Raw genomic sequence first — 26,324 nt, 5'->3', positions numbered from 1 at the left:
TATTTTCAACACAAAACTTTCAATCTTTTACACTTTTAGCACTAAACTATAATATTTTTTAGTAAACTTTGTTTTCTTTTTATTTTCACTACAATATTTTAACTCTTTACACTTTTAGAACAAAACTTTGATAATTCTTAGTAAACTTTTTAATCTTTTTATTTTCACCATAATATCTTAAACCCTTACACTTTTAACACTAAATTTTTTTACTTTTTGATAATCTTTTATTTTAACTACAACATTTTAACCTCTTACACTTTACCAACAAACTTTTTAACACATATATTAAAAAGAAATGTACGAGAAAACTTGTAAAGAATAATAAACTTTCTATTCATTTTATTTTCACCACAACATTTTAACCCCTTATACTTTTAGCACCAAATTTTTATACTTTTTGATTTTCTTTTATTTTCACTACAACATTTAAGTCTATTACACTTTTAGCACTAAACTTTTATGTGAACGACTTTCACTTTTCACACAAAACTTTTACAGTTCATTTTTTAATTGATAAATGTCAGTTTTTAATAATTTGAATAATACGTGTTTTTTTCAAAAAGTTTATGGCACATTATCTCTTGAATAATATTTTTTATTAAATCGTTAACAAATGTAATATCTCCCGGGGCAACGTCCGGGTGACATATCTCGTTTGAAATTAAAAGGTAACGAGATGGTTAAAAAATTGAGTTAGTTTGAGATTAAAAGTCATGAGGTAATATACAAATAGATGATTATGATGAATTAAAATATTACTATTGTATCAATTCTAAAAACTTTCGTATTGTAAAGTGTAGGAAATTAAATGTATTGTAAATAATACTGAGTAGGCCATGTCTCTGATTTAGCATATTCAAATTTGTCCTATATCAAGTTAGTATCCTAATCCATGATATTCAATAAAAGAATATCATAAGTTATGCATCTATAGAGTGCTATCTATGAACACCACATCAATACAAATCTCAAATGGCCCCAACCTCCCAATCAAGCTCTGTCTTTTCTTTTCCATTGAATGCTAAAAGTCAAAACCTTCCATATATTTCTTCAAAACAAGCCACCAATAGAAGCAAAAATTTATACAAAATCCCACAAAGTCACCAATGCCATTCCATGAGGGCAAACTAGTAACTTCCCACCAGATCAACAACTATAAAGTATAAATGCTTTGAATCCAACTTTGGCAGAGCTATTGCTCATAAAAACCGATCATTTTTTCGACATTCACAACACAACATTTTTCAAAAGAATGTCGACTCTCAAAATCACCAAGAAACACAACAAGCATCTCAACAATCCTTTCCCATCAACCCCAAAATCTTTACCATACAAAAAAGGACATCTTTTCTTGAATTCCCAAACTACCCTCTTAACCCACAATATATTTACCATTGGCAGTAATTTTCAGTTACATTTTACATCAGAAAATGGTGGCTTTTTCTCCATTTGTCATAAGTCTCAACCAACAAGATCCATATGGTCAACAATCCCTGGTCAATCTTTTATCTCAACTGCAATGGCTGAAACAGAAGTGGAAGAAAGTAGAGGATCATTTATTATTAAGGATAAAAATGTTAAATATATATGTGATCATCAAACTATAGATGAAATAAATGTGTTGAAAAATGAAAAAGACATTATTTTTCAAGGAAAAGATCAAGAATTTGAATCTGGGTATGTCGAAAATCGACCCGAATCCCCTGTTGTTGAAATAAAAGGTAGGATTTTTTGTGTAAGAAAGAATAAGAAAGTGTCAAATGAAGAAAAGTTGGAAGCTTTAGAAAACAATGTGCATAGTTATGCAAAGTATAAGCTTTTGTTTGATCAAAGGAATAGTAATCAAATTGGGTTTCAAGTAAAACTTGGAAATTTGAATCTTGGATGTTCACCAAAGTTATCACCTAGGACTTACAAGGGATTTGTTAAGAAGTCGAGTCGAACTAGACGGATTAGAGTTAGGATATGGGGATCATTCTTAAAGAGAAAACGGGTTGTGACAGATTTAAGTAATGAAGAGGAAAATGTAGTAATGAAAGATGGCGGAAATGAGTGTTTTAATAGGATTTGTCTTACGTATTCAAGTGAAAAAAATGAAAGATTTTTTGGGTTCGGGGAACAGTTCTCACATATGGACTTTAAAGGAAGGAAGGTCCCGATCTTTGTTCAAGAACAAGGAATTGGCAGAGGTGATCAACCAATCACATTTGCTGCTAATCTTGTTAGTTACAGGTAAGAGCATATTTCCAGAATATATTCGGATAATACACGTGTTACAAGCACATAAAGGGCTGGAGCCAATGGAGGCCAGGGGTGTCTCAGGCCTAAAGCAATATTCTAAAATTTTAAACCAACCTTCCTTAGATTGCCTAGCTTAACCTCTGTATAATTGTATGCATGTATCCATGAATGTAGGTAGATAAAATGAGAATGACCTGGTGAACCTTCTATGTCGTTTTGCAGGGCTGGGGGTGACTGGAGTACAACATATGCACCTTCACCGTTTTATATGACATCAAAGATGAAATCGCTTTACCTTGAAGGTTATGACTATTCAGTCTTTGACCTTACACTGGATGACAGAGTTCAGATACAGGTTAGCAAGAGATACATATTTCATTACAAAGTTAGTATTGATCTTGTTCATACAACATTTTTGATCACAAAGTTAGATGTGGTCAATAGCTTTCTAGAAAGATGAACTAAATCATAAGCAATGGTTGCAGATACATGGAGATTGTATTGAAGGTAGGATATTGTATGGGAACTCACCTTCTGAGCTCATTGAACAGTTCACTGAGTCGATTGGCAGACCACCTGAACTTCCTGATTGGATCATATCTGGTGCCATTGTGGGAATGCAAGGTGGAACAAACAAAGTGCGGCATGTTTGGGAGGAACTAGTGGCTCATGACGTTCCAATATCAGCATTCTGGTTGCAGGTAGCATTCTCAGCTCAAGTCCCAGTTTTGACTACTACTAATGCCTATTATAAACTGATAAAGTAGAGGCCACATAATCAGTTATCACTAATGTAGTCTAAATGACTATTAAATGCTGGAGTAAATCTACCTTATATGCCCTTACTTTATCTTTTATTTCTTTGAAAATTAATCAGAATTGACCAACCTTAGCCGCCACCAAGCTGTCCTAATGGTCAGGTGTCTTGATGTCCTCCCTGTTTGGGGGTGGCCAGGAAAGGGTTCTGAGGCAGTCACAGGGATACTTTTGTTAGGCCGTATATATTAGTCAAAGACTTCGTCCTGCTCCAGGTAGCCTAAACAGGGAAAAACTCCTCTGTTTACCAATATCAATACCATCAGAAGTACCTATTACCACTTGAAGCAGCAGAAGCACATTACTAACTTCTGCACCATGTTTTCTAACAACTGATCACCTCATTTTGATTATTCAATAATCACATAACCACTTTTAAATAAATATATGGTGTTGTGTAGGATTGGGTAGGAGAGAGGAAGACGGTAATCGGATCACAACTTTGGTGGAATTGGGAAGTGGATGAAACACGGTATAATGGATGGAAACAGCTTATTAAGGATCTTAGTACCCAACACATTAAAGTGATGACATATTGCAATCCTTGTCTAGCTCCGGTAAGTATCATTTTCTATGGTCAACAAGCATTGTGAACATTATCATTCATCTTTTGAAGATCTCACTTGATGACTTGATTTCCTAGATGGATACTAAGCCAGATGCAAAGAAAAACCTCTTTGAAGAGGCAAAAAGATTGGACATTTTAGTGAAAGACAAGAATGGAGAAGCTTACATGGTTCCTAATACGGCTTTTGATGTGGGGATGTTGGATTTGACACATCCTAATGCTGCAAATTGGTTCAAAAAAATTCTTCAAGATATGGTAGATGATGGTGTTCGCGGATGGATGGCTGACTTTGGTGAGGGCCTTCCTGTCGACGCCTGCATTTATTCAGGTTCATTATTCTTTCTTCATAAGAATATAATATGACCTCAGTAATAAAATCTAATGCTACATTTGGTAGGTAAAGTATGGCTCATTTTATCAAGGGCCACTAATTTTTATAACCTATGAATCATGTTCTCGAGTAAATCATTATATATCAGCCTAAAATTATGGCATGTGATATTCTTCAGGTGAAGATCCCATATCTGCACATAATAGATATCCAGAGATATGGGCCCAAATAAACCGGGAATTCACGGAAGAATGGAAAAGCACACTTGTTGGAAAGGAGAAAGAAGACCCTTCAGAATCATTGGTTTTCTTTATGAGAGCGGGTTTCAGAAATAGTCCTAAATGGGCAATGCTCTTTTGGGAAGGGGATCAAATGGTGAGTTGGCAGGCTAATGATGGGATTAAAAGTGCCGTTGTCGGCTTGCTTAGTAGTGGGCTTTGTGGATATGCGTTTAATCATAGTGACATTGGAGGCTATTGTGCAGTAAACTTACCCTTCTTTAAGTACAAAAGAGATGAAGAGTTACTAATAAGATGGATGGAGTTAAATGCCTTCACCACAATATTCCGAACACATGAAGTAAGTCATATAGTTCCTACTTCTTACAAATGATGGTCGATTTGGGTTTATGTTTTTTTGTCTGACGGGTCAGAGTAAGAAAGTACTTAATAAACGTTAGAAAGTTATGACAAACTAATTGTTTATCAGAACATCCATTAAGTTTCAGGAAATGTGTTTTGGGTCAACCTGACCTGTTCGATAATTAACCGTTTTGACTCGTTATCAAACCATACCAGTCCACTTTTCTGACTCTAATTGATGCCGTCTTCTCATTTAATTGTCCCGACTAGAAAGTTATTTAACTTGTACCAAAATTTTGAGCAGGGAAACAAGCCATCTGTTAATTGTCAGTTCTATTCAAATGAAAGGACATTATCGCATTTTGCACGTTTTGCAAAAGTTTACAAAGCATGGAAGTTTTATAGGGTCCAACTCGTGAAGGTAATATATAAGTAATACTCGTAGCAAATAAATTATTATTCAAATGCATAGTAATAGAACAGTAAAATATTCTAACATGCATCTTTATGGTACAGGAAGCTAGTCAAAAAGGTCTTCCAGTTTGCCGACACCTATTTCTCCATTACCCTAATGATGATCATGTACATAACTTGACATATGAGCAGTTTCTTGTTGGTGACGAGATTCTGGTAGTGCCAACTCTTGATAAACAAATAAAGAATGTGAAAGCATACTTTCCAGTTGGAGAAAGTAGTGCTTGGAAGCATATATGGACTGGAGATTTATATGACCTTCAAGGTTCAGAAGCTACAATAGAAGCTCCAGTTGGCTATCCAGCAATTTTTGTCAAGGATGGATCAGTTATAGGAGAGAACTTCCTAAAAAATCTAAGAGACTACAAGATTCTATAAATACTTGTTGCACAGTGAGTTGGGTTGTTAAGTTTAAGAGCAGTGAATGGCAACATTGGAAATTAGCAATCGATGTGAATGACTGTACAGTACGTTACTAATCTAAGGTTCACATGATTAAAAAGTGATGTGTACTTCAAAATGTTTAAAAATCTAAATTGACGGAAAAACACTTGACCCCGTATGCCTTTTGGACACCAACTGACCCTTCAAACTAGAGCCCAAAACAATGTCCGCCATTCCGCCTATTATTAGGTACCATACTATGGAGTTAAGTCAAACCCAAGGACAAAGGCCAGAATCTATTTTAACACATGATCGCCCCTTAACAATAGGTGTGCGCTATATGGTCTTAAGAGACAATTAACTACACACATCATGTGCACACATTTACTATATTTTCTGTCTTGAACCCACGAACTTTTAATCAATGGGTCATCACTAAAACCGCTAGGACCAAGCCCCTTGGGTTTAAGTGTTTGTTTATCGTGACTCATAATTCAAATTATCTAGAGTAAAACTCTAAAGAAGGGTGTCTATATATTCAACAAATAATATATGTAACATTCTAGAACTATAAACTAACAAAATTCATAATTCAAGGGAACTGACCTTAAACTTGAAGATTCAAGATCTATGAGGATGTTGTTAACAAGAATCCATGAGTGCAAAAGATCATGTTTACTTATTTAGACTATATTCCAACTAGAATTTCGGATTGTCAAATCTAGGTCAAGCTAAAAATCAGACAATAACACAACCATAGCATAATTCAGGTTCATATCCACCATTAAGTTTGCCAATGAAACAAGCATGAACGTTAATACATTACCTAAATCTAACATGAGCCATTGTCGTCCCACAAGTTTCTTCAAGCATCACATTTCAAAGCAGACCTCTCTGTCTTTTGCGGTCGCTTACTGATAGGGTCAATGCATGCCCCCCTCCCATCATTTTCTGGGAACTGGCACTAACTGTTGTTTCTTATTGTTGACTTCTTCTCATAGAGCTTTTGCTTCAAGGATTCTGCAGAGTACACATGGACTTTTCTAAGGCATCTCGCTTATCCAACACCTCCTGTTTACTGGGCATCCTTCCACCATGACGGTCAACCTCTTGAATTAAGTGGTCAAACTCTTCTTTGATCGGCGGCGAGTCTGAAATCATCTCTATCTGCCACCTGGCAACAGAATTTTCATTTCCCCAGACAACATTCAGATATTTATGATTCATCTTGTTTCCCAGCTTGTATTGTCTGTTAAGGTCAGTTGCATCCACATTTCTAACTATGCAGAGACAGTATATTGGCCCGGTCTTTGACTTCCCAACGCCAACCCTCACAAAACAACCAACAATCAACTCCTCAAAGAAAGGCTCCATAAACAATTTAGCTAGTTTTGACCTACTGATGGTGATTACCTTCACATCCTCATATGTAAGTACAGAGGAATCTTTTGACACTTTATCATCATCACTATCACCCATACTGGTTGAATTTTCATCTTCGGAATCACTAGGACTCAAGGCACTTGAAGCAGCCGGTGCTGCAAAGCTCCTTCGCATAACTGCTGTATCAGCATCTCTGCGTTTCCAATGAGACTCTTGATTTTGCTGACGTAATCTTTTTTTGTTATGTAATTCGTCCAATGCAAATTCTTTTACAGCGGAGTGAGCAGAAGAGCCTACTGCCCAGTTTACAGTGAGGTGGGGAGGTATCTTTTCTTGTAAGGTTACAATTTTGTTTCTTCTTCTTCATATTAATTTGCATATCTTTCTGTTGAGTCTGCCGGGAAGCTTCTAGTTCTTGGAGTTTTGCTTTAATCTTCTTGACTTCCACTTCATCTTGCTTCCGTCGAGCTCCTTCCAGGACTCTGCTTAACCGATCTTTCTCAGTTGCAACATTCAATGGTCTCCTTATTGTCGACTTCTTCTCATGGAGCATTTGCTTCACAGTTTCTGCAGAGTATACATATGAACAGGACTTTTCTATGGCATCTCGCTTATCCAACACCTCCTGACTACTGGGCATCCTTCCACCATGACAGTCAACCTCTTGAAATAATTGGTCAAACTCTTCTTTGATCGGAGGCGAGTCTGAAATGATCTCCATCTGCCACCTGGCAACAGAATTTTCATTTCCCCAGACAACATTCAGATATTTATGACTTATCTTGTTTCCCAGCTTGTATTGTCTGTTAAGGTCAGCTGCATCCACATTTCTAACTATGCAGAGACAGTATATCGGTCCGGTCTTTGACTTCCCAATGCCAACCCTCACAAGACAACCGACAATCAACTCCTCAAAGAAAGGCTCCATAATCAATCTAGCTAGTTTTGACCTACTGATGGTGATTCCCTTCACATCCTCGTATGTAAGTACAGAGGAATCCTTTGACACATTGTCATCATCACTATCACCCATTTCACCTGTTGAATTTTCATCTTCGGCATCACTATGACTCGAGGCACTTAAAGCAGCTGGTGCTGCAAAAGCTTCTTTGCTTTACTGTTGTATCAGCATCTCTGTGTTTCCAATAAGACTCTTGATTTTGCTGACGTACTCTTTTTTGGTTACATAACTCGTTCAATACAGATTCTTTTGCATATGTACGATAAGCTGAGAGTCGAAGCACGTACTGTGCGGTTTACGGTGTGAGGTGGGGAGGTATCTTTTCTTGTAAGGTTAGACTTTTCTATCTTCTTCTCCATATTAATTTTCATATCCTTATCAGCTCTCTTGGTTTTACGACTTTCCACTATATATACTCTATCTAAATCAGACATTCTAGCAAGCCTTTTCCTATCATTTTCATCTATGTAAAGATCACTATCAAAGGAGTCATCTTCGCTATCACCCATTTCACCTGTTGAACTTTCATCTTCAGCATCGCACGAACTCGAGACCATTAAAGCAGCTCGTTCTGCAAAGCTCCTTCGCTTTACTGCGGTGTCATCGCCTCTGTGTTTCCGATGAGACTCTTGATCTTGCTGACGTAATCTTTTTTGGTTGAGTAACTTATTCAATACGATTTCTTTTGCATATGTATGATCAGCTGAGCGATCCGAAGAGCATACTGCCCGGTTTACAGTGTGAGGTGGGGAGGTATTATTTCTTGTAAGGTTAAACTTTTCTTTCTTCTTCTCCATATTAATTTCCATATCCTTATCAGCTCTCTTGTAATAACGAGTCTCCACTATATACTCTTTATCCAACTCAGGCAGTCTCTCAAGCCTTTTCCTATCATCTATGTGAAGATCACCATCAAAGGAGTCATCTTCGCTATCACCCATTTCACCTGTTGAACTTTCATCTTCAGCATCACTGGGACTTGAGGCACTTAAAGCAGCTACAGCTGCAAAGCTCCTTTGCTTTACTACTGTATCACCGCCTCTGTGTTTCCAATGAGACTCTTGATCTTGCTGAAGCAATCTTTTTTGGTTACGTAACTTGTTCAATGCATATTCTTTTGCATACGTACGATCCACTGAGCAAGCTGTAGAGCTTACAGTGCGAGGTGGGGAGATAATTTTTCTTGTAAGGTTAGACTTTTCTTTCTTCTTCTCCATATTAATTTTCATATCCTTGTCGGCTCTCTTGTAACGACTTTCCAGTATATACTCTCTATCCAACTCAGACATTCTATCAAGTCTTTTCCTATCATCTATGTAAAGATCACTATCAAAAGAGTCGCCATCGCTATCACCATCACGATCATCATACCTATCGGCAACATCATCGTCTTGTTCATCATCTTCACGGCTATGTCCATCGTCTCGTTCAGCAAGATTCAAACTTTTCTTCAAAGGAACTAGGGAAGCAGAAGAAGGCTCCCTAGTGGCAGAATAAGAACCCTTTTCTGGCCTCCTAGAAGGGGATAGGGAATTATGCTGGTTTTTTCCAGCTGGTCTCTCTTCAGCTTCATAAAGCATATCTTCCAAGTCCGCCATAGTTGCAATATAATAAATATATATATATTCTACAATCACACAAAAAAAATCATATTAAAAGGGCAAGCATTTATGTGAAAACTTATATATCTGCACGAATAACGCTAGTTATACAGTTGAATTACAAAAAAAGAAGGTTTTGTGGGTGGAGTTGATTATTGTTAATTGGAGTTATAACATATATATCCAACAATGATTATATAAGAACTAGTATATTTCCCCTGCGCGTTACGGCAAGTCTAAACTTAGGGTAAATCACTAGCTTATGAATACAATTTGGTAACCCTATACAACACACTCTGCAAACCGGAAAAGTGTGCGGCAACAATGTTCACATTTGTGTTAGAGACAACGGAATCTATACGCTTTGATAATCTGTAAGAATACGACGAACTTTGCCCGACTTCATAAGTAGTAACATATAACTTAAGCTTAGGTTACCAGTCATTTGATTAATATATACAAACATAACAAACTATAATACAAATCATATACCAGAAAAAAAAAAGATCAGAATCTTACCCACAAGGGACGACGGAAGATGTTAGCAACGGCGCACCTGTTGAGCGAGCAATAAAAGAGTTTTATCAAGAAATATAGAGAGTTTTCAACTAATGTGTATATATATACAAAACTATATATCTATTCTATAAAAATACGTTAAACTCTTTGAGGCATTTCAACAAACACCTGTAAACAAAAGTAGGTTGAATCTCTTTGTTGAAGAATGAAGACACAATTTCAATTACATGCTTTGTTAGTTTTCAAGTGTTTATATTCGCATATAGATGGATATTCGTTTAATTTGTTTACGGTTTCTACTTAGTCATTTTACCCGCGCGTTGCTACGAACCACGTTTTCAGACGACAAAGTTTTGGATATCATTGCTGCGAACAAAGTTTTGGATATAAAGATGATAAAGTTATCACCAAACTGTAGTTGTGATTGAGTTTGAATCAAATACTATAAAGTGAATTGTTAATACTTTATATATAGCAAATAAAAGATGGCTAGAATTTGGAAGATAGAAACAACACAAAACTTTGGATAGCTAGAATTTCTAGGAAGTTAAAATTAATTTCTAACAAACACAATAAATATGGATGTAATTATATAATATAATGTTTTAATAAGACTATACAAAAATATCTTTAAAGTCAAATTAAAAATAAAAAATAACTGAACATGTAGAAATAATAAAAATAACATATAACGATAAGAATGATAACAACTATATTCATCCATATGATAATATTCTTACAATAATGATGAATTTTGGGATGAGAAAGAAAACCAAACAAACAAACAAAAAAATACTCATATACGTTAACATGTATATTAAAAGGGAGAGTAAAGGATAATAAAACCAAATGTAACACCCCGAGCTAGGCTCGAAATACTACTGAAAAGATATAGCGTATGCATGGGATTATCGTAGAACATGAACTATATGAAAATAAAGGGATTCGGTAAATCCATCATCAACAAACAAGTACATAAGGCATAATGCAAATAGGGGCAAATGAATCCTTGATCCATATAAGACCAAGCCCAAACTCTAGTGCAAGCATCCATCAAACATCACGTCTTGGATTCACAAAGTTACCTGAAAAGTGTACTAAACAAGGTCAACACTAGGTTGGTGAGTTCGTAGGAGCGAATGACAAGGATCTAATGCCAAAGCCATTCACAATATGAACAAAGATAATGAGCAAGAACACACTTACAGTAAGTCCTTAAAAGGCACAAGTACTCAAATTAGGTTGGCTCGTAGCGCAACCTAGACCCACATTTATCCATTGCACAATCATAGCTAGAACGCACATAATGCACAAGAACACAGAATGTCGACATCAACAAATATCCATCAAGTTGTAAAATGTCAAACATGTTCATCAATGTCCCTCGATTGTTCTCATGTCATCCAATTGTCATCAAGTACGTATAGCACCCGTTTATTGCACATGCACACATTGTCCCTCTATTGTCATCGATATTGTCATAAAGTACATAAGTACCGGTTTAACGTCATCAAGTACATAAGTACCCGTTTAATGTCATCAAGTACGTAAGTACCCATTTAATGTCATCATGTCCATCATGTCCATCAACTCAACCATGCACAATGCACATACATTTCATACGACTTTACATTTAAGGAATCTTAGATGTTTGTATACAGGGTCACCCGCAGCCTTCCCACCACATTTCCAACTCATTAAATGTATCATCGTCTTCCATGTATGTACAACTATCATAATCATAAATAAATCAATCATACTCAAACAATACATAATCAATCAATGTCCATCAATGACCCTCACATATGTACTCACATAATGAACTACGCAAGGTATTTAGAATACACATAGTAAACAAGAACAAGTAATAATGATATCAAGAAGTATCTAACAAGTTCTATAATGCCCAACATGTCTATCAATGTCCTTCAATTGCACTCAATTTCACGTAATGTACCTGATTGTACTCAATTGCACGTAATGTACTTCATTGTACTCAATTGCACCATGACCATCAGTGTCCACCCAGAAACAAACACTATGTGTATATACTTCGTACGATACTACTTTTGAAAGGCCTTTGATGCTTATATATAGGGTCACCCGTAGCCTTCCCACTACATCTCCAACCTTTCGAAAGTATTACCGTCTTCCATATATGCACAACTAACCTAATAATCAACCAAACATGCACATACAATAATCATATAACAACCACGTATTTACACATCAACAAATCCATCAATCAGACAATGTCATCACTCAAAACACTCAAACATATGTACAATGAAGTTATGTCATCATCAAGGAAATCAAACATATGCACAATTGAACTATGTCATCAATCAAGGCAACACATAATTGCACAAACAAACAAGTTAACACACAAAGGTTTTACACTTTTCAGCCCAAATCTCAAACGAGTAGGGATCTACGAACTCACCTGTGACGAGCAATAACAAGTTAAGATCCAGCTATGAATGTCCAACGGTCGTCAAATGTCCACAACCGAAACTTCAACAACGATCACAACCTACTTTACAACATCACAAATGCATTCCAACAATAAGGTCGAACTTTCTATACTATGTCACCATCCCCAAAGGTACTTTAGAAGTGATTTCAAGAACGTTTAAACAATGATTGAAAAGTTTTGGTTAATTACGGTCACTTAGCACCAAAATTCGAGATGGAAATCAAAGTGTTTAAATTCGTGTTTTAACAAGTTATATGACCTTTATTTGATGATATAAGACTTCCCTAAAAGTTACAAGTTGATTGAATGTAACACGAAATGGGAACCGAAAAAGTAACCGAAGAGGGCAGTGGAGCACGGCTCTTGTGCAGAGCAAAGGCCGTACTCAGCCTCTCAGAGGCCGTGCTAAGCCTCTCAGAGGCCGTGCTCTCTAGACGGGCATAAACCCCATTTTCAACCCAATGACCGATCTAGGAAGGTTCAAGACATGTTTTGAAGCACAAACCAACATCATTTGACATAAACAAACATAACCCATATCTTAGTTTCGATTCATAACATCAATTTCATGTCAAAAATCATTTTTTTAACCTAAAATGAACCACCAAAACCCTAATTCGCATTTTGACCCAATTTGTGACCCGAATTTACTTGGAATTAACTAGAAACAAGTTAATAAACATAAAATGATGAATGTAGATGAGCTTAGCTTACCAAAATCTTCTCCTAGTTTCACACCCGAATTTGACCCGAAAAGGTTAGAAATCTTGCACTTCGAAGCCCAAATTTTGATATGTTGTTAAGATGAGGTTGATGATGAAAACCCCTAACAAAATCTTGCTTAATCTTCCATTATGAGATAGAAATATAGAGGGAGAGAGATACATAAGTTTGTGTGTGTTCCTTGGGAGAGAAAAAAGAAAAAGAAAAGATAAGAAATGAAATGAAATGGGTGGAAGAGAAATTGGAAGGGGGGAGGCCTAGGTTCCAAAAAGGGTAGGCTCCCGCTCCGCCAAATTCAACGAATAGCTAATCGTTAATCCTTCAAATGCCAAAACGAACCCACAACATAACTTAACTTAATGACCTCGACTAACACATACGTCTCAAATTGCACGACAAATTGATCTATCTGTACACATTGCACTTAATGAACTTCAAATTGCACTTGAACTATATTAACCAACTCGATAGTTAGTTAAATTGTACATATGGTCAAAAGGTCAGGAACCACGCTTGTTACATCATTCCCCTGTTAAAGGAATTTCGTCCCGAAATTCGATAGAACCCTAAGTACACAACAAATGCGGTACAGTGGACCCCACATGGTTTTCCCGCGCTCAAGTGAATTTGGCTCCACGTTTAGCTTGCCTTCGGACTTTATCTATCGTAACATTTGTTCTCCACTTTCTTGACCTCAAGCTCAAATATCTCTACTGGTTTTGTAACAAAATTTAGCTTTCTGCCTACATGAATCTCGTTCTTAGGCACATGTAATGTAGGACCCACCAAGCACTTCCCTAGGTTACAAATATGGAACATATCATGCACGCCTTTATGTTCTTGAGATGGCTTCAGTCGGTAAGCCACTTTGCCCACTCGTCCAATGATCTCAAAAGGTCGGATGTGTCGTGGTCCAAGCTTGCCTCTCCTTACAAAAACGGACAACCTCTTTTCACGGGGAGACTTTTGAAAGTACATGATCATCAACATGGAACTCCAATGGTCCACGCCTCAAACCGGCGTATTCTTTTGTCTCTCACGGGTCAATTGAAATCTCTCTTTACTTTGAGAAATCACTTTTGCCGCCTCAATTATGATTTCCAGCCCCAAAATCAATTGCACAAGCCCTCAACACGCCCTCAGCGTTTGAATGGTTCTCTCGGTTTGTCCATCAGTTTGAGAATGAAACGCCGTACTCATGTCAAGTTGTGTACCCATTGCTCGTTGAAAGGCTTTCCAAAAATTTGAGTTATACCGGATATCTCTATCGGAGATGATAGAAAGCGGAACTCCATGCATTAGACACTACTTCCTTAATGTACAAGCGCGCAATGGTGTCAATCTTGTCGGTCTCACAGATGGCTAAGGAGTGAGCCGACTCTGTCAACCGATCCACTAACCCCCATGTAGTATCACGACCACTACTTGTCTTCAGTAACTTCGCGAATGAAGTTCATTGCAATCCGTTCCCATTTCCATTCCGGTGTCACCGGTTGCACCAATAAACCGGATGCCTTCTTATGATCGGCTTTCACTTGTAGCAAGTAAGGAACTCACTCACGTACTTAGCCACATCACGTTTCATGCCGACCACCAATAGAAATCTTTGAAATCAAAGTACATCTTATCCTAGCCCTGATGGGCCGAACATGCCGACTGGTGGGCTTCATTTATGAGAAATGTCCTCAAATTGTCAAAAATGGCAATCCAAAGCCTTTCAACTAAGTTTAGCCAATTGTCTTCTTTTTCTATCTAATTGTTGCTCCATGCCATATAACCATTCCATTACTAAAATCTCCGGTAACGTGGCTTGTACGTGTGCTCCTATGCTCCGGTCACGAATACTTTGTCCCACCGTGAGACTCATGGCTCTTGTTCTTCTCGTCTTGACCCTTTCCTTTCTACTCAATGTATCGGCTACGGCATTAGCCTCGCCCGGATGATAGCGAATATCACAATCATAATCACTAAAAGTTTAAACCATCTTCTTTGTCTCATATTCAACTCACTTGACCGAAAATACGTTGAAGACTTCTATGATCGGCGTAAATTGCACATTTGGTGCCTTAAAGGTAATGTCTCCAACACTTTTAAGCGAACATAACCGCTCCCAATTCTAAATCATGAGTGGGATAGTTTTTCTCAAGCACCTTAAGTTAACGGAAGGCATAAGCAATGACCTTCCCCGTTGCATAATTACACACCCCACTCCTCGACCCGAAGCATCACAACCTGTCCTTGAGAGGATTTCGCATACAACTTCTCTTTTCTAAGCAATTCTAGCACTTCGCGTAAATGTTTCGGCAACATCTTCCTTCATCCTCGATTAAACAAGTATATCATTACTAAGGGCAATGACAAACTTGTCCAAGTTGGGCCGTCACACCCGCTTCACCAAGCCCATGAACACCGTCGGTGCATTAGTCAACCTAAACGGCACAACAGTGTGTTCTAAATGCACATTCCTTGCATGAAACGTCGTCTTAGAGATGTCATCCTTATGGATGCGCATTTGGCTCTAACCTAAACGAAGGTAAATCTTGGAGGAGGGTTTAACACCTTCTAGTTGATCAAATGAGTTCTCATTTATCGAAAATGGATACCGGTTCTTCATCGTGAGCTTGTTCAATACCCGAAAAATCGATACACATCATAATAGACCCATCCTTCTTTCTGGAAATGGAATAGGAGCTTCCCATGGAGATTGACTAGGATGGATGAATTCTTTCTCTGGAAGCTCTTTAAGTTGGTGTTCCAACTCTTGCATCTCCGTTAAGGCGAGTCTGTAAGGAGCTTTAGCTACCGATGCGACGTTAGGAGTTAGTTCGCTACAAAATCAAGTTTTCAAGACGCGGTAAACCAGATAAATCGCCCAGAAGCACATTGGGGAGGTCATGAACAATATCAATGGTCTTCAACTCAACTATTGTAACGATAGCACTAATGCATTCCAACAATAAGGTCAAACTTTCTATACTATGTCACCATCCCCAAAGGTACTTTAGAAGTGATTTCAAGAACGTTTAAACAATGATTGAAAAGTTTTGGTTAATTACGGTCACTTAGCACCAAAATTCGAGATGGAAATCAAAGTGTTTAAATTCGTGTTTTAACAAGTTATATGACCTTTATTTGATGATATAAGACTTCCCTAAAAGTTACAAGTTGATTGAATGTAACACGAAACGGGAACCGAAAAAGTAGCCGAAGAGGGTAGTGGAGCACAGCTCTTGTGAAGAGCAAAGGCCGTACTCAGCCTCTCAGAGGCCGTGCTAAGCCTCTCAGAGGCCGTGCTCTCTAGACGGGCATAAACCCCATTTTCAACCCAATGACCGATCTAGGAAGGTTCAAGACATGTTTTGAAGCACAAACCAACATCATTTGACATAAACAAACATAACCCATATCTTAGTTTCGATTCATAACATCAATTTCATGTCAAAAATCATTTTTTTAACCTAAAATGAACCACCAAAACCCTAATTCGCATTTTGACCCAATTTGTGACTCGAATTTACTTGGAATTAACTAGAAACAAGTTAATAAACATAAAATGATGAATGTAGATGAGCTTAGCTTACCAAAATCTTCTCCTAGTTTCACACCCGAATTTGACCCGAAAAGGTTAGAAATCTTGCACTTTGAAGCCCAAATATTGATATGTTGTTAAGATGAGGTTGATGATGAAAACCCCCAACAAAATCTTGCTTAATCTTCCATTATGAGATAGAAATATAGAGGGAGAGAGATACATAAGTTTGTGTGTGTTCCTTGGGAGAGAAAAGAGAAAAAGAAAAGATAAGAAATGAAATGGGTGGAGGAGAAATTGGAAGGGGGGAGGCCTAGGTTCCAAAAAGGGTAGGCTCCCGCTCCGCCAAATTCGACGAATAGCTAATCGTTAATCCTTCAAATGCCAAAACGAACCCACAACATAACTTAACTTAATGACCTCGACTAACACATACGTCCCAAATTGCACAACAAATTGATCTATCTGTACACATTGCACTTAATGAACTTCAAATTGCTCTTGAACTATATTAACCAACTCGATAGTTAGTTAAATTGTACATATGGTCAAAAGGTCAGGAACCACGCTTGTTACACCAAATGTTACGAAAAAGTTAGTGTGAGAATCGTAATGTTATTAAGTTCGAAGTTGACGAAGAAAGCCAAACAGACAAATAAAAAGTTTTCAGGAGTAAAACTGTAAATATGTGATATTTGCGTGGTAAAAACATGAGATCATAAAGTTTCTTACTAATAAAATGGAAATAAAAAGTTGAGGGAAGTCAAGTGTTAAAAGATAAAAGTTATATGGGTAAATTAAAAAAAAGAATGGAAAGATGTGTATGATATGATGTAGAGAAATTATCACAAATCGTTTATGTGGTTTGCTCGATTCGCATTTTCATCCCTGTGTTTTTTTTATCATTAGGTATCCCTGTACTTTTCATTTTCATTGACAGTAGTCCCTGACACTAACAATCGTTAGTTTTCATCCGTTAAACCCCTTATGTGCATTACACTTGCACATGAGGGCATTTTCGTCCAGTTTGTAACCACATGGACTATTTGTGTTAAAACTAACATCTTTGAGGTTTACACACTTCATCATCTTCCTCCACAATTTACGCCACTATCTCTGACTGGTCGGTCACCACCTGCCAACGCCGGAAAAGTCGCCGAAAGCCGAGAACCACACCCCGATAACCTCCATTTTCGACCTCCACCTCGTGTGATCTCTCTCTAAAAACCCTAAAACGGCCAAACGGGTTCCTTTTTCTCCCTGGGTTGAATCACTGTGAACACCGCCAATCCACCACTTGCCAAGAGGGGGTTTCTTTTAGCTAGGGTTTGTAGGAAATTCGCGTCTGAGCGTTTTGGTACCAACCTTGAGTTCTAAGTTAAAGAATCGCAGGAGAAATCTCGAAAATGAGTTTTCCGGTGACGTCTTTCCCATAGCAACGGTCAAAGAAAAGGGTGGCCATAAATCAGAGCCGGGAGAGAGACGAGAGAGGGGGGGGGGGAAATGAAGTGAGGGGTGGTTCTTGGCTTTCGGCGAGTTTTCCGACGGTGACCGGCCGATGAAGGATGGTGGCCGAAATTGTGGGGGAAGATGATGAAGTATTGTGACATCTGTCACCAAAACCTACAATTTATTATAGTCTCTAACTTGAATTACTAATTTCTCGACCAGTCAATGTGCTTACAGAGTAGAACAAGCATAAAAATGTTGTGATCAAGCCAGTAAGTGAAACCTATTACTCAAATTTCATTAGTAGGGTTTAGTCACTTTATCTTCCAAAATTTAGACAGTTATAATTATTTCCGTCGATATTTAGACATATAGTTATATGTCATATTCACTTTTAGACATAGATAAATTTTTATACATTACTTAGTGGTGAATAAAGTCTATGAAAATAAATTATAATAATTATATATATATATATATGTAGGATAGTAATTATAATATTAAGTTATAAGTTAATTAAACAAATAAATAAATGATTAAAGTTCAAATGCAATTAAAATTAAAATGAGTTTATAAAAAAATACCAAATCACATCCTCCAAACCTCTTGGAATGGATTCACGGATAGAGGGGACTTACCATCCCATCCGAATTTTTGGTTTATAATAATTATATATATATCTTAATGGTAAACAAACACTAACACTTATCTCTACAAGTATGGGATAAAAAAATAAAAAAAAATTATTAGTTATCATAATATATCTAAAACACAATTACCTTTTTGTTGCTTTGCTCCTGTCGTCGACCCAAAAGAAAAAAAAGAGGGAAACCATCACAAGATCAAAGCTATTTTAATCATCTTTGTCAAAGCAAAAATTATTGGTAAGATTATTATAATTCTTATGAACCTTTGATTTAAATTACACTTAATTATAAAATCCTTATAGATTATATTCTATTTTGTCAAGATATTCAAGAAGAGATCATCAATCTTGGGGTAAATCACTTGTCTTTTCTTTACATATATATATATATATATATATATATATATATATATATTATAAGCATATCTTTTTATTTAATAATATTTATTTATAAGTAACCTATATTGATGAATAAATATATTATGGCAAAATTTATAGTAATGAATGAAAGGGTTTTTTTTAGGTTAAATCAAAAACTTGAAGTATAAACCATATTAATGTTAAAAGTTTACGTATTTATTGTAACATAATAATTAATGTAATTAAAGAAATCCAATTATGAGGGCATGGAAATCAAAATAGCAGATGTAAATAGGTGTTGGAAAGATTTGAATGTTTATATATGAATATTTAGTTGTAATAGTCTTTAAAACAGTAAGTTGAGTTATTTCAGAATATGGACAGATTCGGTTTGTTAACTTTGAAAGGTTATATCTTGGTCATGAAAGATGGTTAAGTCACGTTTTTGGTGTCTAAAATTAAGTTCAGGAAGTGCATTTTCTGGTAGAATTGGTTTTGTGTCAAAATATGAAGTTTAAGGTTGTCAAACGAATTTTATAACAAAACTGCGCAAAGCTGAGTTTTCCGAACAGGTTTGAGTCGACTTCAAATAGTCATATCTTGGTCGATTTTATGAACTGGAAGTTTATTTTTTTCCAGAAACATTTTTAAGATGTTGAGAGTTTACAGTAAAAATATTGGATTTTTTTGAAGCTTTGAAGGTCCTTAACTTTTGTAAAATTTTTCTGTGCGCAAACAGTAAAATTTCTGACTAGTCTGTAATTATAGAATTTTTAAAAATAGTTAACATGCCAAATAAATTATACAAAAATTCATGTAAGTATATAACACTCTAAAGTTACAGTGGTTAAGATTTGGAAGTTTGAATTATTTGTTTCATCATAATAAAAATAGATAAAGTTACCAAAAAGTTTCAGTGAATATGAACTTGTAGAAACCAATGGTACATCATTTAAACAAATACACTATATTAAGTTATGTGACATGTAACTTAATAATACATGACAAAATTAGTTGTGAATATTTTGAAAGTATCCATATATGTATATCATCAAATATGGGTTACAATGGACGGTTATTGACGATGTCCATAATTGTAAATTGTTCTTGTATATGTGTTGTGTAGAGTGATCATTTTGGATTTTGCACAACTACTTGCTTGTTAAGGTGAGTTTCGTAGCCCCTTTTTATATTATTTCTTTGGGGGAAAATGATGCTCAAAACATTTTTCATTTCTTTTATTAGCTGTGCCAAAACTTGTTTGTTTTATTGGACAAATACGTGTAATTATGAAATGTGTATGTTAATTTTGCTTGTGTTGATTCCTATGATGCAATAGATGTCTCTCGATATCTATTGAAGACTATTTGATAACTATTAACCAACTTTATACTCCAGCTGGTAGTTGGTGGTAGACAATGTGTGATTGAGTTGTTGGCAGGAGTGATGAGTTTGTGTTGTTGGAATACTATGATGGCAATGAGTTTTTGGTATGCATACATGCTACTACATGTCTATATTTACAATAATGTCTATACTACTTATATCATGCACAACAAATTCATTTGTATTCCTTTAAACCTATGAACCCACCAACATTATGTTGACATTTTCGAGCATTCATTTTCAGGTAATAACAACGTTTGAGGAGCTAGAGAATAAGGACTTAGTGAGACCAATAATGAGATCCTTCATGGATTTTTAGTTTGCTAATTGCTACATCATTTGCTATTTATCTGGGCATGTTGCCTAAGACTTGTACCGATGTGGGAATTACATTTATTCGGATTTCATTTAGTATAACTCTATTACAAATTCCATGTGCTATGCTATGTCATTTCGTCATATGCTACGATTCCGCCTAAGGTGGGGTGTGACAAGTATGTAAACCTCAAAGATATTAGTTTTATCACAAATAGTCCTTGTGGTTACAAACTGGATGAAAATGCCCTCATGTGCAATGCACATGAGGTGTTTACCGAATGAAAACTAACGGTTGTTAGTGTCAGAGACTACTACCAATGAAAATGAAAAGTACAGGAACACCTAATGATAAAAAAAACACAGGGATGAAAATGCGAATCGAGCAAACCACAGGGACGATTTGTGATAATTTCTCTATGATGTATTAGCTATTTGTACTTTATGCAAATTAACTTGTAAAATTCAAGTTAGTTTTTAGTATATAGGTAAATTAAGAAAAAAAAAATTCCACTTTAACTCCTGAATTTAATTAAATGTCCGTATTGCTTTTAGGTCTTAATATGTGTAACAGAATGTTTAAGTTATAGACGACCTTATTTTATCATGACTAGAAACTGTTTCTAGGTAAATGTACATATTGGTAGATCCATGATGTAGAATTATAGATGAAATATCCCAATTTAATGTCTAATTGAGTTTATATATGTCAACTTATGGTACTTATTGAGATTGAATATTTATACAGGTTCAGAGATAATACCGCATACTGGACTTGACATGATGGTGCACGTGACTTGCCGTCAAGAAAGTCAATGAATAAAGTTGACTGTTTGCAATATTAGTTAGTGGTGGTGGTCTCGTATTTGCTTGTGTCCGGCCGAAAAGGAAAAGAAGAGTGGGCCTAGCCCACTGGTTGTTCGCAGCCCAGCAAAGGAAGAAAAGGAACAGGCTACTGGGCCTGGTTTCTCGTGAGCCCAACAACAAAAGGAGCAGCGGCCCAGTAGAATAGAAAGAAGGGAGAATGGGCCCTGCCCTTGGTCTTGTTCGTGCGGCCCAGAAAAAGAGAAGAGGGCTCGGCCTCTTTGTTTCTGAGGTCGGCGAGCAGAAACTCAATCTTGGGGATTAAGCAACAACTATATATATAATATATATATATAGGGTATATATAATATATATATATATAGGGTAACACTCCAGTGAGAACAGTCTTAAAATAAGAACGATGAAAAAACCTTAAAAACATCATTTTGATGCATTAAAAGTCCATAAAACTAACATAGTGCAGAACTAATTATCTTTATTTAAGTATTTAACAACAATTTGATACGCAGCCGACATTCAATTCATACGCAGCCAACATTCGGCCAACTAATAAGAGGGTTTGTGGTGTTGATTCAGAAGGGACTGCGTAACTTCGACATCTCTATTATTAGTTTGATCTTTCTTTACTCTTTTTATTATTGTTAGCATACTATATTTGTAAGACATATTTTATTTGACAATTGTTATGATGGATTTATTTATTTTAATAATTGTTAGGTTTAATTATCTTGTCATAAGTAGCTAAGTAGTTTTGCATCTATTTGGATAGTGTGATCATGCTGTGATAGTTTTCTATATTTGATTGTTGAACCATTTCTATACTTGTTGCAGATCCATGTTTATTGAGTCAGACAAAGGTTATTAATTTTCATATACAAACTTATTTTACTTATTTGTTTGGGTCAAATTGATGTCAAGGCCTTAGAGTCATGTAATTTGTTTTGCGAAACATTAATCGGTCTATACCTAATGTGGTCTTTTGACTTATAATTGAGTGGGGGATGGTTAATTAATAATTTGACTCAACTCAACATGTGTTTTATTAAATTGTCATAGTTGATCCGACGAACGGAAACCGGATCCGGGTGACTAGAATAGTTAGTGCCTTTTGAATTTAACAAGGATTTAGACTTACATAAAAGAATAAGTCATAGTTAAAAACTCAGGTCTTAATGCATGAATCTAGCGAGAATCTGTTTATAGGGTAGTGAAATAGTTTGGTGATTCTAACGAGAATCCGAACGTGAGACGAGTTGTTCAACAAATCTAAACTGTTTTCCAAATGATCATGGCATGTAAACTGTTCCAAATAGATGCAATGTTTTAATTATTATAGTCTTTGTTTCAAAATCTTTTCGTTGTTTCTTCCGAAACAGTTTGCCCCCGATAATACCGGATTCTTGTCTTTTATTTTTATTAGTTTTAATCGTGACAAACCCCCAAAATCCTAGAATTAGTTCTTAGACATAGTCCCTGCGAATGATCCTGGTCTTACCTATTTACCATACTACAAACGAACGAGTCCACTGCCAGTGCGTGAGTGTAGTAGAGAAGTTAACCTAAAATTATAAGTTTAAAACTTGTTATGAAAATTAAGTTAAACTTCAAGCTCATCACATCCATCCACGAGAAAAAAATTATTCAAAAGTTTTAATAATTTCGGATTAACGTTGTTAACATTTATGAGGGTAACTCTAGTAAATATCTATGTGATCGGATAACTTCGGAATTTTATTTAATTGCATTAATTAATTTTGTTAATCTTGTTATACAAAATTTTAAATTTAAGAAGATAATAGGTTTAGCCGTTTGAAAAGAAAGGATTTAGGGTTTAGTCCCGCCCCTAAAACCGACGTACTTAAAATCAAAACACGTATGAATCCTATGCAAAACTATTAATACATATGTATATGGAAATTCTAGATTTAATACTTAATTACATTTATGTTTATATAAATATTAATTCTTGTGTACATAACTTCTTAATTCACTTGTTAAGGTTTAATCGAGAAAATACTTATTGTGTATTCTTGAATCGCCAAGAAACTTCTCTGATCATCAACATTTATGCAGGTTAGAATTTATTTATTTATTTTATGGATTAATGATTTTTTTTTTAGGTTGGTTTTTGGTTTTAATTTAAATTTAAATATTAATGTATTTTACTCCTAAATATTTTTGTCCGTATTAAAATTAAATCTTGAATTTGAAAAGTTTTTGGTTATTAACTTTTTTTTAGGTAATAATTTTTTATTATTATATAAAAAATAGCAGTAATTTAAGCCTAAAGTTCTATACATACATGTAATCTTGTGGGTAAAGGAGGGATTACATACATGCAATCTTGTATGTAATCTTGAAGACATACGAAAGGAATTTAAAGTTGTGAAATTATGACTCACAAACCTTTGATGATCACTATTTATATAAGGCTAGCTCTTATGCTCTCGAAGGCAAAATTCTTGATAGCGTTTACTTTTTAGATGTAACTTTCATGTAACTAAAACTAAAAAGTTGTTGACTTTAAAACTTTTTAGCTTATTAACGATGTGTATGTATTTTATTTTATTTTTTAATTTACTAATGTTTCTTGGTTATAGTTATCTGTTTATGTTACCCCTGTTAATTTCTTGTCTGATTATTATCTGCATGTTATTATTGTATTTATTTTGGATTAGGATTTCCTAAGTAAAGTTGGATCAACTTTAGCCATTTGATTAAATCCAATTATTAAAATTAAAATATGATATTTAAATCATGACCATAGTTAAAGTTGATCAAACTTTGCCTATAAAGTTGGATCAACTTTAGGGAATCTCAATTCATTCATTCTATACCAAGAATGAATGTAAATTTATACAATGTAAGGCTTATTATTATTATTTTTACTCTTTTGAATGTTTCTCTGATCTAATTTTCTGATTTTACCCTCTTTTTTTCCACAGTAGTATCGAATTTAGACGGAAATTTTTTTGTATTTACTGACCAAAGATATCACAATAATGGAACACCCTTTTAATGGTGGCAACAATGGTGGAAGTGAACTCTACCCTAAACAAAATGCATTTAACTCAAACAAGAGATCAAGAAACCAAGAAGTCAGCATAAACTATCAAAAGTCAGCACCTTTGACCACTGGAAGTCAAAGGTCCAACCTCCCTGTGAATAAAGTAGGAAACGGCAACATATTCTTCAAGACGCGAATGTGTCAAAGGTTTCTTGATGGAATATGTGGTAATGGGGACGGATGTAGTTTCGCTCATGGCCGTAGTGATTTACGTGAACCACCACCAAATTGGCACGAACTCGTGAAGGATAGTAAAGGTGGAAATGGTTTGCATTATAATGATGAGGATAGATGGATTCAGCAAAGGGGGATTTGTAAAAAGTTTTATTACAGGAATGAATGCCCGTATGGAGATAAGTGTAATTTTAGCCATGAAAGGCCTGCTAAGTTTAGGGTTGATGCAGCCATGGATACTGAAATAACAAGAGAAACTTCTGTGATTAGCATTCAGACTATGGTTGATCGTGGTCAAAGTCAAATTGATGCTGGTAAACGTGTTGTTAATGTTGTAAACACTGTTCAAGATGCTTCACGAGCTTCTCAGATGACTAATATTTGGAAGCCTGGAGCCTGTGGCAAATGGGAAACAACTAGCCAATGCATACATGCAGATAAATGTCACTTCGCTCATGGGCATGCAGGTATTTATCCATTCTTGACGTCTTCTTAGTCGATACATACGTATTTTCAACTCAAATCATATGATAGTTTATGACACATAAATAATGGAAAGCTGGACACTTTAAGCAATAGCATGGGTTATAGGGCCAATTTTATGTATCTTAAGGCGAGAACGTTTGTACATCGATTACCTTTAGTGTTGGGTCTACGCTTTTATCAAATTCACCTATCTCTAAAATTTGTGGTTAACTTAAATTCTGGTTATGCTGCGAAGCATGCCTAGAGATGCATGAAATAGTTGATATGCTTTTAATGGTAGTGGTATTTACCTACAAAAAGTAAACATGTTGTGATAAGAGAAATGACCCACAAAATTAAGAACGGCTTAAATGGTAATACTGTCTGATTTGGTTTAGAAAGGGCAAACTAAAGTGCATTAAATTGATTGTTTACAGAATTTATAAGGCTCAGATAATATCATTATTCGATTTCTATATGTGTGTTTTATTCTTTTTTGTCAATGTGAAATTATATTACATGTGCATCATGAATCTTGTAATACGTCATAGCGTTGTAACATGAGCTATCCGTAAATGCGCTTTTTGAAGCTCTATTAACTTCAAGACTTCTTTTTATCCATTTCTCAGGACCAAATACACCAACCGGACGTGTGGATGTTAACAGGTACCCTTGTCCTGGCAGTTCAGTTGCAACGAACACAGTTCACAGTTCCTTTACCATACCAGTGGCCACTGATGTTCCCGTGCAACAACATATAGGAAGAGGTTTCTTGAAATTAGCAAATAGGAAGACAAATCGCATATATGGAGACTGGATTGATGATGAAGAAGATGAGTCGATCTAAGCGCATCAACTATGTGCCTGATATCCTTTCAAAAGACAAACGGACTGATCGGATTCTATATAGAACTTGATTTGTTTTGTTGATAAATTTTTATTTATATTGTTTTTTCTAACAATTTTAAACTTGGAAGCTTTTGCTCATCCCAAAAGTGGGATGAAACTCTTATACATGTCTATTGCTGCTATTATTTTTAAAAAAAA

The 26,324-nt window shown here is 35.6% G+C and overlaps 3 protein-coding genes across 3 annotated transcripts; 2 read left to right on the top strand and 1 right to left on the bottom strand.

Moving 5' to 3' along the window:
* Window positions 1–1,044: 1,044 nt before the first annotated feature.
* On the top strand, window positions 1,045–5,683 carry LOC122581243 (sulfoquinovosidase-like). The gene is made up of 8 exons (XM_043753424.1): window positions 1,045–2,235; window positions 2,467–2,599; window positions 2,730–2,945; window positions 3,462–3,617; window positions 3,704–3,956; window positions 4,138–4,538; window positions 4,845–4,961; window positions 5,057–5,683. The coding sequence occupies exons 1-8, from the start codon at window positions 1,256–1,258 to the stop codon at window positions 5,390–5,392; spliced, it is 2,592 nt and encodes an 863-aa protein (XP_043609359.1). The 5' UTR covers window positions 1,045–1,255; the 3' UTR covers window positions 5,393–5,683.
* Window positions 5,684–6,932: 1,249 nt separating this feature from the next.
* On the bottom strand, window positions 6,933–10,274 carry LOC122581416 (protein RTF1 homolog). Its single transcript, XM_043753645.1, has 4 exons — window positions 10,031–10,274; window positions 9,863–9,899; window positions 7,968–9,369; window positions 6,933–7,893 (listed from the first exon to the last, which is right to left on the bottom strand). The coding sequence occupies exons 3-4, from the start codon at window positions 9,338–9,340 to the stop codon at window positions 7,023–7,025; spliced, it is 2,244 nt and encodes a 747-aa protein (XP_043609580.1). The 5' UTR covers window positions 9,341–9,369; window positions 9,863–9,899; window positions 10,031–10,274; the 3' UTR covers window positions 6,933–7,022.
* Window positions 10,275–24,573: 14,299 nt separating this feature from the next.
* LOC122581415 (zinc finger CCCH domain-containing protein 39-like) lies at window positions 24,574–26,124 on the top strand. The gene is made up of 2 exons (XM_043753644.1): window positions 24,574–25,285; window positions 25,919–26,124. The coding sequence occupies exons 1-2, from the start codon at window positions 24,574–24,576 to the stop codon at window positions 26,122–26,124; spliced, it is 918 nt and encodes a 305-aa protein (XP_043609579.1).
* The last annotated feature ends 200 nt before the right edge of the window (window positions 26,125–26,324 follow it).

Source organism: Erigeron canadensis, chromosome 9 (genome assembly GCF_010389155.1).
Source record: "Erigeron canadensis isolate Cc75 chromosome 9, C_canadensis_v1, whole genome shotgun sequence".
Taxonomy (NCBI): Eukaryota; Viridiplantae; Streptophyta; class Magnoliopsida; order Asterales; family Asteraceae; genus Erigeron; species Erigeron canadensis.
Note: the sequence above shows the minus strand (reverse complement) of the source record. Positions and strands in the feature narration are given on the sequence as shown.